At 42.7% G+C, this 15,000-nt stretch overlaps 1 protein-coding gene across 7 annotated transcripts in view; it reads right to left on the minus strand.

Annotated features, from left to right (window-relative positions):
- LOC143039494 (uncharacterized) overlaps positions 1-15,000 on the minus strand; it is a 957,356-nt gene that overhangs the window by 94,579 nt on the left and 847,777 nt on the right. For all 7 annotated transcript variants that reach the window (XM_076209611.1, XM_076209609.1, XM_076209610.1 and 4 more), the window contains one exon: positions 9,914-10,053. In XM_076209611.1, the coding sequence (XP_076065726.1) occupies positions 9,914-10,053 (140 nt within the window). The remainder of the gene's footprint in view (positions 1-9,913; positions 10,054-15,000) is intronic.

Genomic DNA, 15,000 nt, shown 5'->3' on the forward strand with positions numbered 1-15,000 from the left:
ATTTTTAATGCAATTCATTTACTTATTTATTTATCTATTAATTAATTTATTTCTATTCTGGCCAAAGTCGAACGCCAGGCGAACATAACCCTGGATTTGGGGGGTTAAATCCAATGCAATTAAGCTTTAATCCCAGATTTTTTTTAACCCCTGACAGTTTATTTCTGTTGTGGTTGAACTCCACGAAGATCCTGTGCTTCCTTCATATAATTTATTCTGGCTAATGCCAAACGATTCTATTCAGCTTCAAATGGCCCCTGAGCATTTGAGAGTTAAGAGAATTCTAAGTTAACCGCTGATGCCTCCGTTTCACAGTTAGAGAGGGGAAAGAGGAGAAAGAAGGTTTGGGAAAGGGAGAGGAGAAAGCAGAGAGAGGAAGAGAGAGAGAGAGAGAGAGAGAGAGAGAGAGAGAGAGAGAGAGAGAGAGAGAGAATTGCTCTCTGAGCATTTGAGAGTTAAATGAATTCCAGATTAACCTAAGAAGCCTCCGTGTCATATTTAGAGAGGCGAAAGAGGGAAAGAGAGAAAAGAGAGAAAATGGAGGAGAGAGAAAAGTAAGGAGAATGGAGGAGAGAGATGGTTGGAGAAAGGGAGAGGAGAAAACAGAGAGAGAAAGAGAGAGAGAGAGAGAGAGAGAGAGAGAGAGAGAGAGAGAGAGAGAGAGAGAGAGAGAGAGAGAGAGAGAAAGCCTCCTTGTCACATTTCGAGATTCTCTTAGTGGCTAATACCACGCGACTTCATTCACCCGAAGAGAAGCTTCCGAAGCGGAGCTGGAAAGGTTAAAGGGCGATGGAGAAAGACGGTCGACCCCCAGAGGCCTCCTCCCAGCCGCAGCTAAAACCGTCCCTTGGAAAAAAGACCAAGAGGGCAAACCAGGTCGGGGTCATAAGGAAGCGAACGAGGTCAGCGTCGGAGAAAAGGTCAGGGGTGAGGGTGGGAGAGGTGGGTGAAGGGTGGAGCAAGGACTGAGTGTGGGGAAAAGAACGACAAGGCAGAAACGACCTGGAGGAATCCAGTGGACAAGCCATGACCGGAGACTTCTCTGAGGTTTCCAGAACTCCTTCGGCGAGGGGTCCGGCCCTCAGCGATGGAGAGGAGAGTCCTCTAGTACCAAGAGGAGTCCCACGGAGATGAATGGAATAGTCTGACAACAGACAGGGAAAGTACTAACTGGCACGGAAGGTTAAACGCGATGTAGGTTGTCATGTCAACGCTTCTAGGAGTGTGCCAAGAATGTGCCACGGAAACTAATTAAATCGTCTGGCGACAGACAGAATAAAAAGGGCGAGGAACTTTGCAAAGTGTGACGCAAGACGAATGAGCAACAGAAAATGGGGGAAATGAGTGGAGAGGGGAAGTGGCCCCGAGGAGAGCGGGTGCGAGTGGATAAACCCCTCGAATTCACACGGGGAACGGAGGAGTGACACGTGACTGCCATGGGCATCGTGTTCACATCATCATCATCATTATTATTATTAATATTATTATTATTATTATTATCATTATTATTATCACTATTCTTTTTTTCCTTCTTTTTTGTGGGTTATCACTTCCTACATGGGAACTTTAGACTACTATAACTACGACTACAACTATTACTACTACTACTAATACTACTATCTGTTCACCACCAATAGGTCTATGTCTATAGCTGTCCTGATTAACAACATAATCTCCCTCCATCTATCTGTCTCTCGTATAATAAAAAATTACATCCATTTCAACTTCTGTCTGCAACTTCTGTGCATGTCCGCATGCACATTAGACCTTCCTGGGGAGTCTGACCTTTCTTTCTTGGTCTTCCTGGAAGCGGCCTTCTTGCACGGAAGACCCTTTCAAAAGCCCTGTCAGGTCTTCTATGATAATGTTTTCATCTGAGCTGGCTGTACCGTCTTAGCCAGCTTTTTCTGATAATTGATATCATTGATGACTTCCGCGCGCAACTCAGTCCTTATGGTCTCGTTGTCAACGAGGTTTCGTCTGTATATGTTTGAGGACCCTCGTTGAGGCCAAAATCGAATTATATTCTCTCAAAAATAACTTTTCTTTTCTGTCTTCTCTAGTAAAAGAAAAAGAAAGAAGAAGATGAAGAAGATGAAGAGGAAGAAGAGGAAGAAAAAGAAAAGAGATGATGATGAAGATCATGAAGAAATAAGAGGAAGAAGATAAAATGAGGAAGAAAAAGAAGAAAAAGAGAAAGAAAAAAAAAAGAAGAGGAAGAAGAAAAATGAGGAAGAAGAAGAAAAAGAAGAAGAAACCAACTGGGTCTTGGAGTGCGTGTTAGTGGTAGGAGTGCACGTCTCACTCCCACACAGAGAAATCGAGCAGAGAATAGTTGCTACATTATTACTTTGACTTTTCGTGAAATATATATATATATATATATATATATATATATATATATATATATATATGTATATATATATACACACACACACACACACACACACATATATATATATATATATCAACACAGCTAAGAGAAAACAGGCCAAAACTTCACGTAAATCTTTTTTAATCTTGTCTGTCATTTCATACTCATTTTTACTGTCAGTATGAATCTGTGCATCTAAATATTTTACTGATTCAAGTTGAGGCACTTCTTGACCATTAATATTTATGTTTAAGTTTCCTGGATCCCTAGACATTGTCGTCACTTCCATTTCGTTGAATTAATTTTCATACCATGTTTTCAAAGCGCCTCAATCAAGTCATCAGCAACAGAATGGAATTTAGTGATCGTTCTAAAAATTATACTACTACTATTGCTACTACTAATAATGATACTACTACTAATAATAATGATAGTAATGATAAACAATGGTAGTAATACCAAATAATGCTAATAATAGTGATAACGATGATAAAAAGTACAAAATACACACGCACACACCTTATATATATGTATACACATATATATATATATATATATATATATATATATGTGTGTGTGTGTGTGTGTGTGTGTGTGTGTGTGTGTGTGTGTGTGTGTGTGTGTGTGTGTGTGTGTGTGTGTGTGTGTGTGTGTGTGTGTGTGTGTGTGTGTGTGCCTTATAACCCTTCCCTTAGTCCATGAAAACTCTAAATGGATCCTTACCTTTTTCTAAATACTTCTCAAGCGCCTATCCTATCACAAATCCTTTATCCTTTTCCCCTCCTAAACCCAGACTGCAGTCTCCCTGTTCCCTTCCTAATCCTCTAAGTAACACACGTCCGTCTAGCTTTTCGACCACAATCAACAACCTGATCCCTCTAAAACTAATATAAACTTGCCTCACTACTCCCATCCCTTAGGCTCGTTCCTCACGTATCGACTTTTCGCCGTGCGCCGTCCTCGAAACGACGTCGTGCTCTCAAGTAACCATGACCACAGGTGAAAGCGTCCGTAGACACGCATGGTTATTGGAGAGTACGACGTCGTGTCGTGGACGGCGGACGGCAAAAAGTCGATACGTGCAGAAAGAGCGTCAGACACACAATGAATAATCTCACCAGTCAGTCCACTCTTTGTCAGGTATTATGGATGCCATCCATGCAATCCTGGTGCCTTCTGAGTTTTCATTTCATCCAACGATATCCATACATCTTTTGTAAAAGACTTATAATAATTTCCTCTATTCACTCGTTCTCATAGCATCATCCATACCTACAAGCAAAGCTTCCGACTCCTACATTCAACATCTTGATATACTTCACCCATCTCTCTCTTGACAGCCCTCTCTTTCATCTGCTTTCTTTACTCTCTCCTCTCTTCCCGATTCCCCCCTCTTCGTACTCTTTTCATAAATAGAATAATGAATAAATAAATAAAATAAAATAGAATAAAATAGAATAAATAAATCTCAAGCACCTTTCCCACCTCAAAACTTATTTTTATTCTTATTTTTTATTTATTTATTTATTTATTTATTTGTTTGTTTTTTGGCCACCTTCACCTTGCGTTTCGCTTCCAGTCTCTCATAATCTTCCTCGTTTCTCTTCTTTACAGTTATTCCTTCCTCCTATACAAGCCTAATTTCCGCCAACTACCATTTTCGTTTCCTTGATACACTATCTACTATCGTTCATTCCGTTCTACCATCCATTATAATCCAACACATCAATTTTGTATTAATTCATACTTCCTCCTTAAAACCTATGATGATACGAGTAATAATGATAACTTATATTAACAATAATAATAATATGCTCTTTCTTTGTATCAATGATAACAATAATAATAATAGTAACAATAATAATAATAATAATAATAATAATAATAATAATAATGACGTAAGTGTAATGACTACATATTCAAAGGAAAACAGAAGTTACAAATGACAGATGTATTTAACTTTTCATAATTAAAAAATCTTATAAATGATGTAACACACTACTTGTACCCACAATGAAAGATTATATATATTTTTTATATTTTTAATTAAACTAATTATACTTAAGACCCTGCGCAGACCATGCCGATGAGAGAGACCTTTTGGTCTATAAAGAGGTCGGATGGAAAGAGATAGATAGATAGAGAGAGAGAGAGAGAGAGAGAGAGAGAGAGAGAGAGAGAGAGAGAGAGAGAGAGAGAGAGAGAGAGAGAGAGAGAGAGAGAGAGAGAGAGAGAGAGAGAGAGAGAGAGAGAAAGAAAGAAAACAGTAAAAGTAAAATAAATAAATAAATAAATAAATGAATAAAATAAGAAAACAAGCAAGGAAGCCGAGAAGCAGTGCACGTACAAAGGCAAACAGATTAAGTGGTCGTCGACAAGACATTCCCAGGGCATATCGATTGGCCTCCCAATCCCCCCTTCCCCCCCTTTCCCCCCCGGACACCGTGTGGTGCCCACTTCCTTCCCCCCCTTTTGTTCTTATGGCCGAAGGGGGGTGGGGGGAAGAGAGAGAGAGAGAGGGGGGTGAGGGAAGAGAGAGGGGAATGGGGAATGGGAAAGAAAGGGAATGGAGTGCGGAAAGGGAAATGGGGTGGGGGGAATGGAGAGAGGGAAAGAGGGGAATGGGGAGGAAAGGGAAATGGGGGTAGGGAAAGGGAAATTGGGAGGAAAGGGAAATGGAGAGAGGGAAACAGGGTAGGGGAAGGGAAAATGGAAAGAGGGGGAAATGGGTGAGGGAATTGGGGTGAGGGAGGGGGAAATGGAGAAGGGGAAAGGGGGAAATGGGGAAGGGGGAGAGGGTGGGGGGAAATAGTGAGGGGAGAGGAAAATGGGGAGAGGAATGAAAATTGGGATAGGGGAAGGGGAAAAGAAAGGAAGAGGGAAAGGGGGAAAGGGAAGGGAAAATGGATATGGGGAGAGGGGATAGGGGAGGGGGAAGGGGTAAAGGGGGAGGTGGTGGGGCAAATTAAAGGGAAAGTGGTGGGAGGGAAAGAAATGAGGATTGGGGAAGAGGGAAAGGGGAAGGGAATGGGGAAGGGAAAGGAAAAGAGGGAGAGAGGAGAAAGGAAAAGGGGAGAGGGGAAGGGAAGGGGAAGGGGAGAGGGGAAGGGAAGGGGAAGGGGGAGGGGAAAGGAAAAGGGGAAGTAGAAGGGGAAAGGAAACGGGGATAGGGGAAGGGGAAGGGGAAAGGAATATGGGATAGGGAAAGGGGAAGGGAAATGGGAAAGGAGGAAAGGAAAAGGGGAAGGGGAAGAAGGGAAAGGAAAAGGAGAAGGGGAAGGGAAATGGGAAAGGAGGAAAGGAAAAGGGGATAGGGGAAGGGGAAGGGAAATGGGAAAAGAGGAGAGGAAAAGGTAAAGGGATAGGGGAAAGAAGGGGAGGGGGGAGGAAAAGAGAAAAGGATAATGGGGAAGGGGAAGGGAGATGGGAAATGAGGAAAGGAAAAGGGGATAGTGGAAGGGAAAGTAAAAAGGGAAGAAAGGAAAAGATGTAGGGGAAGGGGAAGGGAAAGGGGAAGGGGAAGGGAAAGGGGAAGGAGAGGAGGGGAAGGGGAAGGGAAAGGGGAAGGAGAGGAGGGGAAGAGGAAGGGGAAGGAGGGGAGGAGGGGAAGACACTCAACGAGTTGGGAGTGGAAGCGCAATAAGCCGAGGGCGACGAGGAGAGCCGAGGAGGAGGAGGAGGAGGAGGAGGAGGAGGAGGAGGAAGAGGAGGATGTGGATGGAGATGATGAAGAGGATAGGGAGGATGAAAAAGAAGATGAGGATAAGAGAGGTAGGGGAGTAGGAGAGAGGGAGAAGGGAAGGGGAAAGGAGTGGGGAAGAGGAAGAAGAGGAGAGGAGGAAGATTAGGAAGAGGAGGAATGAAGAAGAGGAATAAGAGGAGGAAAGTAAGGACGAGGTGGAGAACGAAGAAGAGGAAGAGGAAGATTAGAAGGGAGGACAGGGTAAGGAGGTGGTGGAGGAGGAGAAAGAGAAGGAAAAGGAGGGGAGGAGGTGGGGACGGGGAAGGAGGAAGGGAAGATGAGGAGGAGGAAGGGTGAGGAGGAATGGGAGGACGAGGGGAAGGGGGAGAAATAGGTGGAGACGAAAAAGTGGAAGACGAGGAGACGAAGAGGAAGACGAAGAGGAGGATGAGTAGGAGTAGTGTGGAAGGGGGGAGGAGGAGGAAGTGAGGAGGAGAAGGAGGAGAAGGACGAGTATTGTGGGAGGAAGAGGAGGAGGAGGAGAAAGAGGGCGAGGAGGAGGAGGAGGAGAAGGAGGAGGAGGAGAATGAGGACGAGGAGGAGAATGAGGAGGAAGAGGAGAATGGGGAGGAGGAAGAGGAGAATGAAGAGGAGCAGGAGGAGAATGAGGACGAAGAGGAGAATGGGGGGGAGGAGGAGGAGGAGGAGGAGGAGGAGGAGGAGGAGGAGGAGGAGAAGCAGGAGTAAGAGGAGGAGGAGGAGAAGCAGGAGTAAGAGGAGGAGGAGGAGAAGCAGGAGTAAGATGAGGAGGAGGAGAAGCAGGAGTAAGAGAAGGAGGAGGAGGAGTAGGAGGAGAATGAGGAGGAGGAGGAGGAAGAAAAAGACGAGGAGAGGTCAGGTAAATGTCACACAACAGCAGAGGCTTCATTCCAGCGCCTCCTCCTCCTCCTCCTCCTCCTCCTCCTCCTCCTCTTCCACTCTTTCAGGTCGAAATGCTGAAGCCACACACTTCGAGAGTTTCAGCCACATTTGCAAAGATGGACATTAGTGGACGTGGGCCCAATAAATAGATAAACAAATAGATACATAAAAGATAAATGATTACAAAATAAAATATTCAAATAAATACAGAAACAGATAAATACATGGGTACAATAAATAAATAAACAAATAAATATATAAAAGATAAATAAATATTCAAATGATAAATAGATAAATACATGGGATGAATAAATAAACAAATAAATACAAGACAAATAATTATAAAATCAATATTCAAATGATAAATAGATAAATAAATGGGATAAATAAATCAATAAACAAATAAATACATATAAGATAATTACAAAATAAGTACTCAAATGATAAATAGATAAATACATGGGCCCAATAGATAAAAAACAATTATAAATACATCAAAGATAAATAATTACAAAATAAATATTCAAATGATAAATAGAATACATGGGTCCAAAAAATAAACAAATAAATACATAAAAAATAAGGAATTACAAAATAAATATTCCAATAAATACAGAAATAGATAAATACATGGGTCCAACAAACAGAAAAACAAATAAATACATAAAAGATAATTACAAAATAAATATTCAAATGATAAATAAAGAAATAAACAAATACATCAAAAAACGAAGGAAATGAGGCCTTTCTTCACGTTCGTCTGGAACGCCCATGGAATTCAAAAGAAGATCAAAGTTTCCCAAAATAATTCGCCCATAAAGGAGAAAACGGAGAAAAAGGGAATATCCTCTTCGCTCTGGAGAGAGAGAGAGAGAGAGAGAGAGAGAGAGAGAGAGAGAGAGAGAGAGAGAGAGAGAGAGAGAGAGAGAGAGAGAGAGAGAGAGAGAGAGAGAGAGAGAGAGAGAGAGAGAGAGAGAGAGAGAGAGAGAGAGAGAGAGTGTGGGGGGGGGATGCATTTTATAATTTCTATTCAGTCCGATACTAAACGATTCCGTTCAGATTTACAAACATGCATTTCATCTAGGCGTCCCCATCTTAAGGTCATTATATAGATAAGGTCATCATATTAAGAAAGGTCACATCGAGGCGCTCCCATCTCAAGGTCATCATATTAAGATAGGGTCATCATATTAAGATAAGGTAATCATATTAAGATAAGGTCATCATATTACGAAAGGTCATCATATCAAGACAGCAGGACAGGACTCGCAGTAATGGGTTTAAATTGGACAACTTTAGGTTTAAGAAGGAAATAGGCAAGAACTGGTTTACCTATAGAATGGTTAACGAATGGAATAGACTTAGTAACAATCTAGCGAACACTGAAACAATTGGTTCTTTTAAGAGAAGATGAGATAGCTTTATGGATAGGGATGACAGGTGGTAATGGACATGGAACTGCCTAGTGTAGGCCTTATAGTCTCTTGCAGTCTCCTTCATTCTTATGTTCACACAATCATCTGATATTAACAAGAACATAAATGTAAAAGGTAGGTCACGGAAGGTTCTGGTGTATCCAAACACGAGGGACGGGGGAAAGGGGAGGGGAAATGTAGGGGAAGGGGAGAGGAAGGGGAAGGGGAGAGGAAGGGGAAAGGAAGGGGAAGGGGAGAGGTAGAGGAAGGAGAAGGATAGGGGAAGGAGGAGGGAAGGGGGAGGGGAGGGGAAGGAGTAAGGGATATGGGAGGAAAAGGGGAAAGGTAGAGGAAGGATGTGGGAAGGGGGAGGGGAGGGGGTAGGAGGAAGAGGAAGGGGAAAGGTAGGGGAAGGGGAAGTGTAGGGGAAGGAGGAGGGAAAGGTAGGGGGAGGGGAAAGGTAGGGGAAGGGGAAGGGGAAGGGGAAGGGGAAGGGGAAGGAGAAGGGGAGGGGAAGGGAAAAGGTAGGGGAGGGGAAGAGGAAAGGTAAGGGAAGGGGAAGAAGGAGAAGGGGAAAGGTAGGGGTAGGGGTAGGGGAAGGGGAAAGGTAGGGGAAGGGGAAGGGGAAGGGAAGGGAAAAGGTAGGGGAGGGGAAGAGGAAAGGTAAGGGAAGGGGAAGGAGGAGAAGGGGAAAGGTAGGGGTAGGGGAAGGGGATGGGGAAGGGGAAGGGGGACGCTAGGTATGAAAGGTCTTGTAATACTAAGAGCATTCAGAGGGATGGAAACATATTACAGTTTGGATTAAAGAGGAGAGGGGAAAAAAAAAGGGGGGGGGAAACGACGTGGTATTACCGGTTTGACGTTATCCTATGACACCACTTAGCTGGATGAATACTTACTCTCTCCCTCCCTCTCTCCCTCCCCTCTCTCTCTCTCTCTCTCTCTCTCTCTCTCTCTCTCTCTCTCCCTCTCTCACATGCACACACACTGATGCTTTTCGATAAGTGGAGGTAAAGAGACGTGACCTTAAGCTCAGCTCCAACTGCGTATACTACAGGTAAGTAAATACACAAACACGCATAGAGAGAGGGAGGGAGGGAGAGAGAGAGAGAGAGAGAGAGAGAGAGAGAGAGAGAGAGAGAGAGAGAGAGAGAGAGAGAGAGAGAGAGAGAGAGAGAGAGAGAGAGATAAAAGGAGAGACAGGGAATGAGAAAGAGCGAGAGACAAAGAGAGAGATAGAGAGAGGGGGAGGGGAAGAAAGAGAAAGAGAGCGAGAGAGAAAGAGAGAGAGATAAAAGGAGAGACATACAGAGAGAATGAGAAAGAGCGAGAAAATGAGAGAGATAGAGAGAGGGGGAGGGAGAGAGAGAGAGAGAGAGAGAGAGAGAGAGAGAGAGAGAGAGAGAGAGAGAGAGAGAGAGAGAATGTGGGGGGGGGGGTGAAGACACCATACACAGGTACCATAACATAAGTGTACATATGACAACGGGACGCAAGGGCGAGCACAATCTAGCGACTGACCTGAAGATGCACATCGTTGAGTGAGTGCGTGGACGAAGTTCCTCCGCGTCCTGCGTAGGTCACAGGCGAGGAGGAACCCGAGAAGGACCTCTGCTTCTCGGCTGCTCGACGTCTGCAGTTCCCGTCCACGCCGTCAGAACCTGGGCACGAGACAGAAGAGACAGTGTGATTAGACGCTCAGACAGGGGTGCTTATGTACATGCAAGTGTATGAAGTGGATCTGGGAGTGGCGTGATGCGGCAGATAAAAAACGACAGTTTCGTTCATGTAGACACGACAGAAGCCACATCTCGTTCAAGCACACTTCGCTACAGTTCGGTGCGTTTTTATTTACGAACAGCTCACAAAAGTATCTTGAAGAGACGGACGCTTTCCATTTCATACTTTTCAAAAAATAAATAAATAGATAAATAAATAAATAAATACACAAATAAAAGAACAAATAAAATAAAACAAAATAAGAAATATAAGTAAGATAATATTAATATTAATATAAAGTGTTCAGTTAGGTTAGGTTTGGAAGCGTCTACATGAGGTGACGTCCATTTCAGAAGCGTGCAAATGGAGCCCAACCATCTCATATCCTAACTACGTATTAAGGTAAGGTTACACTCGTCGACGAAAAGCTTGCAGTCCAACTACTGCATTCGTTCATCCTATAATAAATTGTTACACAAAAGTCCAGGTTTACCGTGTAGAGAAATTCCCACCAATCACATAAGAGGAGCTACAGCAAGCCCCACCCTCTATCTACAATGAGGAACTCTCATTGGCTGACCCAATGCCTATGCCACTTTCTGAAATACTTTAGTCCAAATATCTTTGAACGACTCGCGATCTAAAATGCATATTTGATGATATTTACATATCTTATACACACACACATGCGTTTCTCCTTTCCTGTGTACTACAATCAGGTAAATACACAAACATACACACATACAAACACATAGATTATCGAGCACTAGGCAGAAGATATTTATCATCCATAGAAAATGGTAATTGAAAGGTTGAATCAGTGAGAGATTATATTATCGTTATTTCTTAATATAGTCAGGATGCCACGCATCCCAAAGCGCCTCTTGTAGTCATATTTTCTCTATTAGAGCATAAATAACCTCAGTATTCCATTCCATCACGGTGAAACGTGTAGATATCAAGCAAATAGTGACAGGATTTATCGCGCATAAAAAAAATGACCAATGTTTACATACAATAGTATTCAAACGACTATTTGATTATTGCCCCAATATTCATTCCATAAAACTTATTTTCTGTTTCAAGATAATTTGATAGTATTAAATAATCTATCTATTATTACTAAGTTGTTTATATATAATTCTAAATACGTCGTAAATATTAATACTATTAACATATATCTTCAATTTTATATTATTTGTTTGTTTGTTATTATTTTTTTTTATTTGCTTGATTTTCATTTATCATTAATCTGTCAATTTATTATTATTTACTATTTACCTGTTTGTTTATTATCTAACTATACCTATGCATTTATTTATTTGATCTATTTATTATTATTTACATTATATTTTTATTTATTTATTCATCATTATTATGTTTTTTTTCGCATCCGACCTAGTTATGGACCAAAAGGTCCCCTGTCGGCATGCTCCTCCTTAGTAATTTCTTTCCCTCGGATCTCCTCCGAGGTTGGGCGTCCCTAGGGTTGGATCCCAACCCAAATTCTCCAACGTTGGACGCAGTCCATCCCTAGGCTTGGAATCCAACCCACCCGATGACTAGTGTGCCTATATACGAGCTACAATAACCAAATCTGATTTCACATAGGAAACGCATGAGTCTTGTCAAAACATTTGTACGGTATCGTGACGTCACAATATTGAATACAATCATAACCAGATGATGTCTAAGCCTCTCTCTGACGTATTGTTCGAGTTTTGTTCCCTACGAAGCACACTTGGTTCATCAATTTACAAGGTAAACTGAAAATGAGAGAAAGAAAAAGGTAAAGGCTATGTATTTATGGGCGACAATAATACATACGTCATCAAATCGATCCTGAGTTGACAGTTACTTTTTTATACTAAAATGCATCTGACCTAATGCATAATGATAACATATCACATATACTGATTAGTGTATAATGATGGATGATTAGTTCTGCATACATTAAAACTGAGTAATGTAGTAGCACAAGAGTAAAATTAAAACTTATTTTTGTCCTTATTTTCTCCGATAGTGTGTCACATGTTCAATATGTATACATATACAACGGCCGTTTTCCCCCCTTTGAAGGGGCTAGCCACGTCAGGACACCCGCCCACATTAAGACTAACCCATACTACCCCATCCACCAAACTACTGGGTCGAAAGCAGTGCAGTAAGGCACAGCCTAGCCTCAGCCCAAAGTTCTCCTACCTGAATAATAACATAAGAACACATGAACATAAGAATGGAAGAGACTCTAAGAGACCATAAGGCCTACACTGGGCAGTTCCATGTCCATTACCACCTGTCATACTTATCCATAAAGTTACCTCATTTTTTCTTAAAAGAACCAACTGTCTCAACGCTCACTACGTGGTTACTAAGTCTGTTCCATTAGTTAACCATCCCGGTGGTAAACCAATTCTTGCCTATTTCTTTCTTAAACCTAGATTTGTCTGGCGCTGGCTAGAAAAAAACCCCTCTAGGATGCAACATGGGAGCCCCTAGATACGTACTGTAATCAATGCCCGGGAGTTAATTTAGACATCAAAGCAGGGCCTGCAAAATGTATGGGTGGGGATTATGCAGTGGTGCACAATAACTTATCATGTTCATAAACGAAAAATCAAATTGAATTGATTGACGTAGACCCCGAAAAATATGCGGACAAGCACTGCCATATGCGGACAAGCACTGCCATATGCGGACAAGCACTGCCATATGCGGACAAGCACTGCCATATGCGGACAAGCACTGCCATATGCGGACAAGCACTGCCATATGCGGACAAGCACTGCCATATGCGGACAAGCACTGCCATATGCGGACAAGCACTGCCATATGCGGACAAGCACTGCCATCTGCGGACAAGCACTGCTATATGCGGACAAGCACTCCCATTCCAACACTCTTCTTTGTTGGGAGGCAATGCTGGTCAGAGCAGTAATCAAAGTATGTAATGAGATGCATATGATTGTGTCCAGTACCATAGCATGAAAAAATATATAAATGCGATCACTACCGCCTACAGTAAGAATGTCGTAAGATGAAACTACACATTCTACTTTCTCCCCGTCTTCTTTTCTGCATGAGAGGACGGAGAGGGGGGAGGGGGTCGCCGAATTAATGAAGCGGCCTTGCTGTGGATGTGCTGTGTCTTTCGACACTGCTTCTGACCCAGGGCAGTGGACAAGATACAGGGATGACCCGTCATCCAGGAGGTGCAAAGATAAGAGGGAGGGGAGAGGGTGGAGGGGAGTGGAGTATGTAGGATTGTAGGGGATGAAATGGGTGGGAGTGGTTTCTATGCCTTTGTCTTTTGGCTACCTCCCGTGTGAGGGGGAAAAAAGCCTTTGGTGTATGTATGAGCATAAAAGCCAACAACTGTAACAGATGTGTTGTATGTACGACTTTTCTTTTTTCATTTGTGGTAAGAACACCCTTAGCTGAATTTACATAATACACGGTCTATCTGAAATTTATATCCACACAAACCCTACAACCGTAACAAGAAAACACAAAAATAGTAAAAATCTGTATTGGTTTGACATCAGCTATTCGAATACGAACAATATTTTAACATTAACCTAACACGGGGCGCCCATTAACACAATCGCTCCCAAAGTCCCACAAGGAAGAACGAAATAGTCTGACGTTATATACAATAGATCATTTATATCTCTTGACACATTATCAAGACAAAAATACAATTTTGTAAAAAAAAAAAAAAATAATAATAAGTAAATAAATAAATAAAAAATGAGTGTGTGTGTGCGTGCGTGTGTGTGTGTGTGTGTGTGTGTGTGTGTGTGTGTGTGTGTGTGTGTGTGTGTGTGTGTGTGTGTGTGTGTGTGTGTGTGTGAGAGAGAGAGAGAGAGAGAGAGAGAGAGAGAGAGTGCGATTCACCATGGTCTTGGATTACGTGTTGGACTCGTGATCGACGGTTATTAACCTCCCAGATGAGAGCTCAGAGCTCATATGACCGATCTATGGATAATACTGTGACCTTACACGCACACACACACACCCAACTCCCCGCCCACGAGAGAAACAACCCCGCAGCGCAGCGATACTGAAATTATTTCAGCCCCGGACCGCCGTAGTGGCAGGTGAGAACTCTAACCATTGCGCCACGAGGTAGGTGTGTGTGTGTGTGTGTGTGTGTGTGTGTGTGTGTGTGTGTGTGTGAGAGAGAGAGAGAGAGAGAGAGAGAGAGAGAGAGAGAGAGAGAGAGAGAGAGAGAGAGAGAGAGAGAGAGAGAGAGAGAGAGAGAGAAGAGAACGATAAAGAGAATTCTTCCCTGCATCAAACTGGCGACTGAAAATCGAAGAATTCCTCGGCTTGGAGAGGGAGATGTCCAGACAATGGCAGACTTAGTAATAAGTTTTAAATTAACACAACACCAAGACCCCATGTTGGCACTCGGAATTGAAAAAAGGAATTACGAATGAAATTATTATTCCATTGGGGATTACGTGAAAAATCAATTATCACTTCAATTATCCCCGAGAATACGAAATTACCAAGCCTTACCTCTATAGCATTGATTGTGTGTGTGTGTGTGTGTGTGTGTGTGTGTGTGTGTGTGTGTGTGTGTGTGTGTGTGTGTGTGTGTGCATGTGTTTACCTAGTTGTATCTTACACAAAGGAGTGCTACGCTCGTGGTGTTCCGTCTTTGTATCTCGCAGTATCTAGTTTGTGTGTGTGTGTGTGTGTGTGTGTGTGTGTGTGTGTGTGTGTGTGTGTGTGTGTGTGTGTGTGTGTGTGTGTGTGTGTGTGTGTGTGTGTGTGTGTGTGTGTTTTGTATGATTAACCATGGTCTTGGATTGCGTGCTAGACTCGTGATCGACAATTATTACTCTTCCGCGTATGAGCCCAAAGCTCGTATAGTCCAATCA

Source organism: Oratosquilla oratoria, chromosome 26, assembly GCF_046742065.1.
Source record: "Oratosquilla oratoria isolate Oo_2021 chromosome 26, ASM4674206v1, whole genome shotgun sequence".
Lineage (NCBI taxonomy): Eukaryota > Metazoa > Arthropoda > Malacostraca > Stomatopoda > Squillidae > Oratosquilla > Oratosquilla oratoria.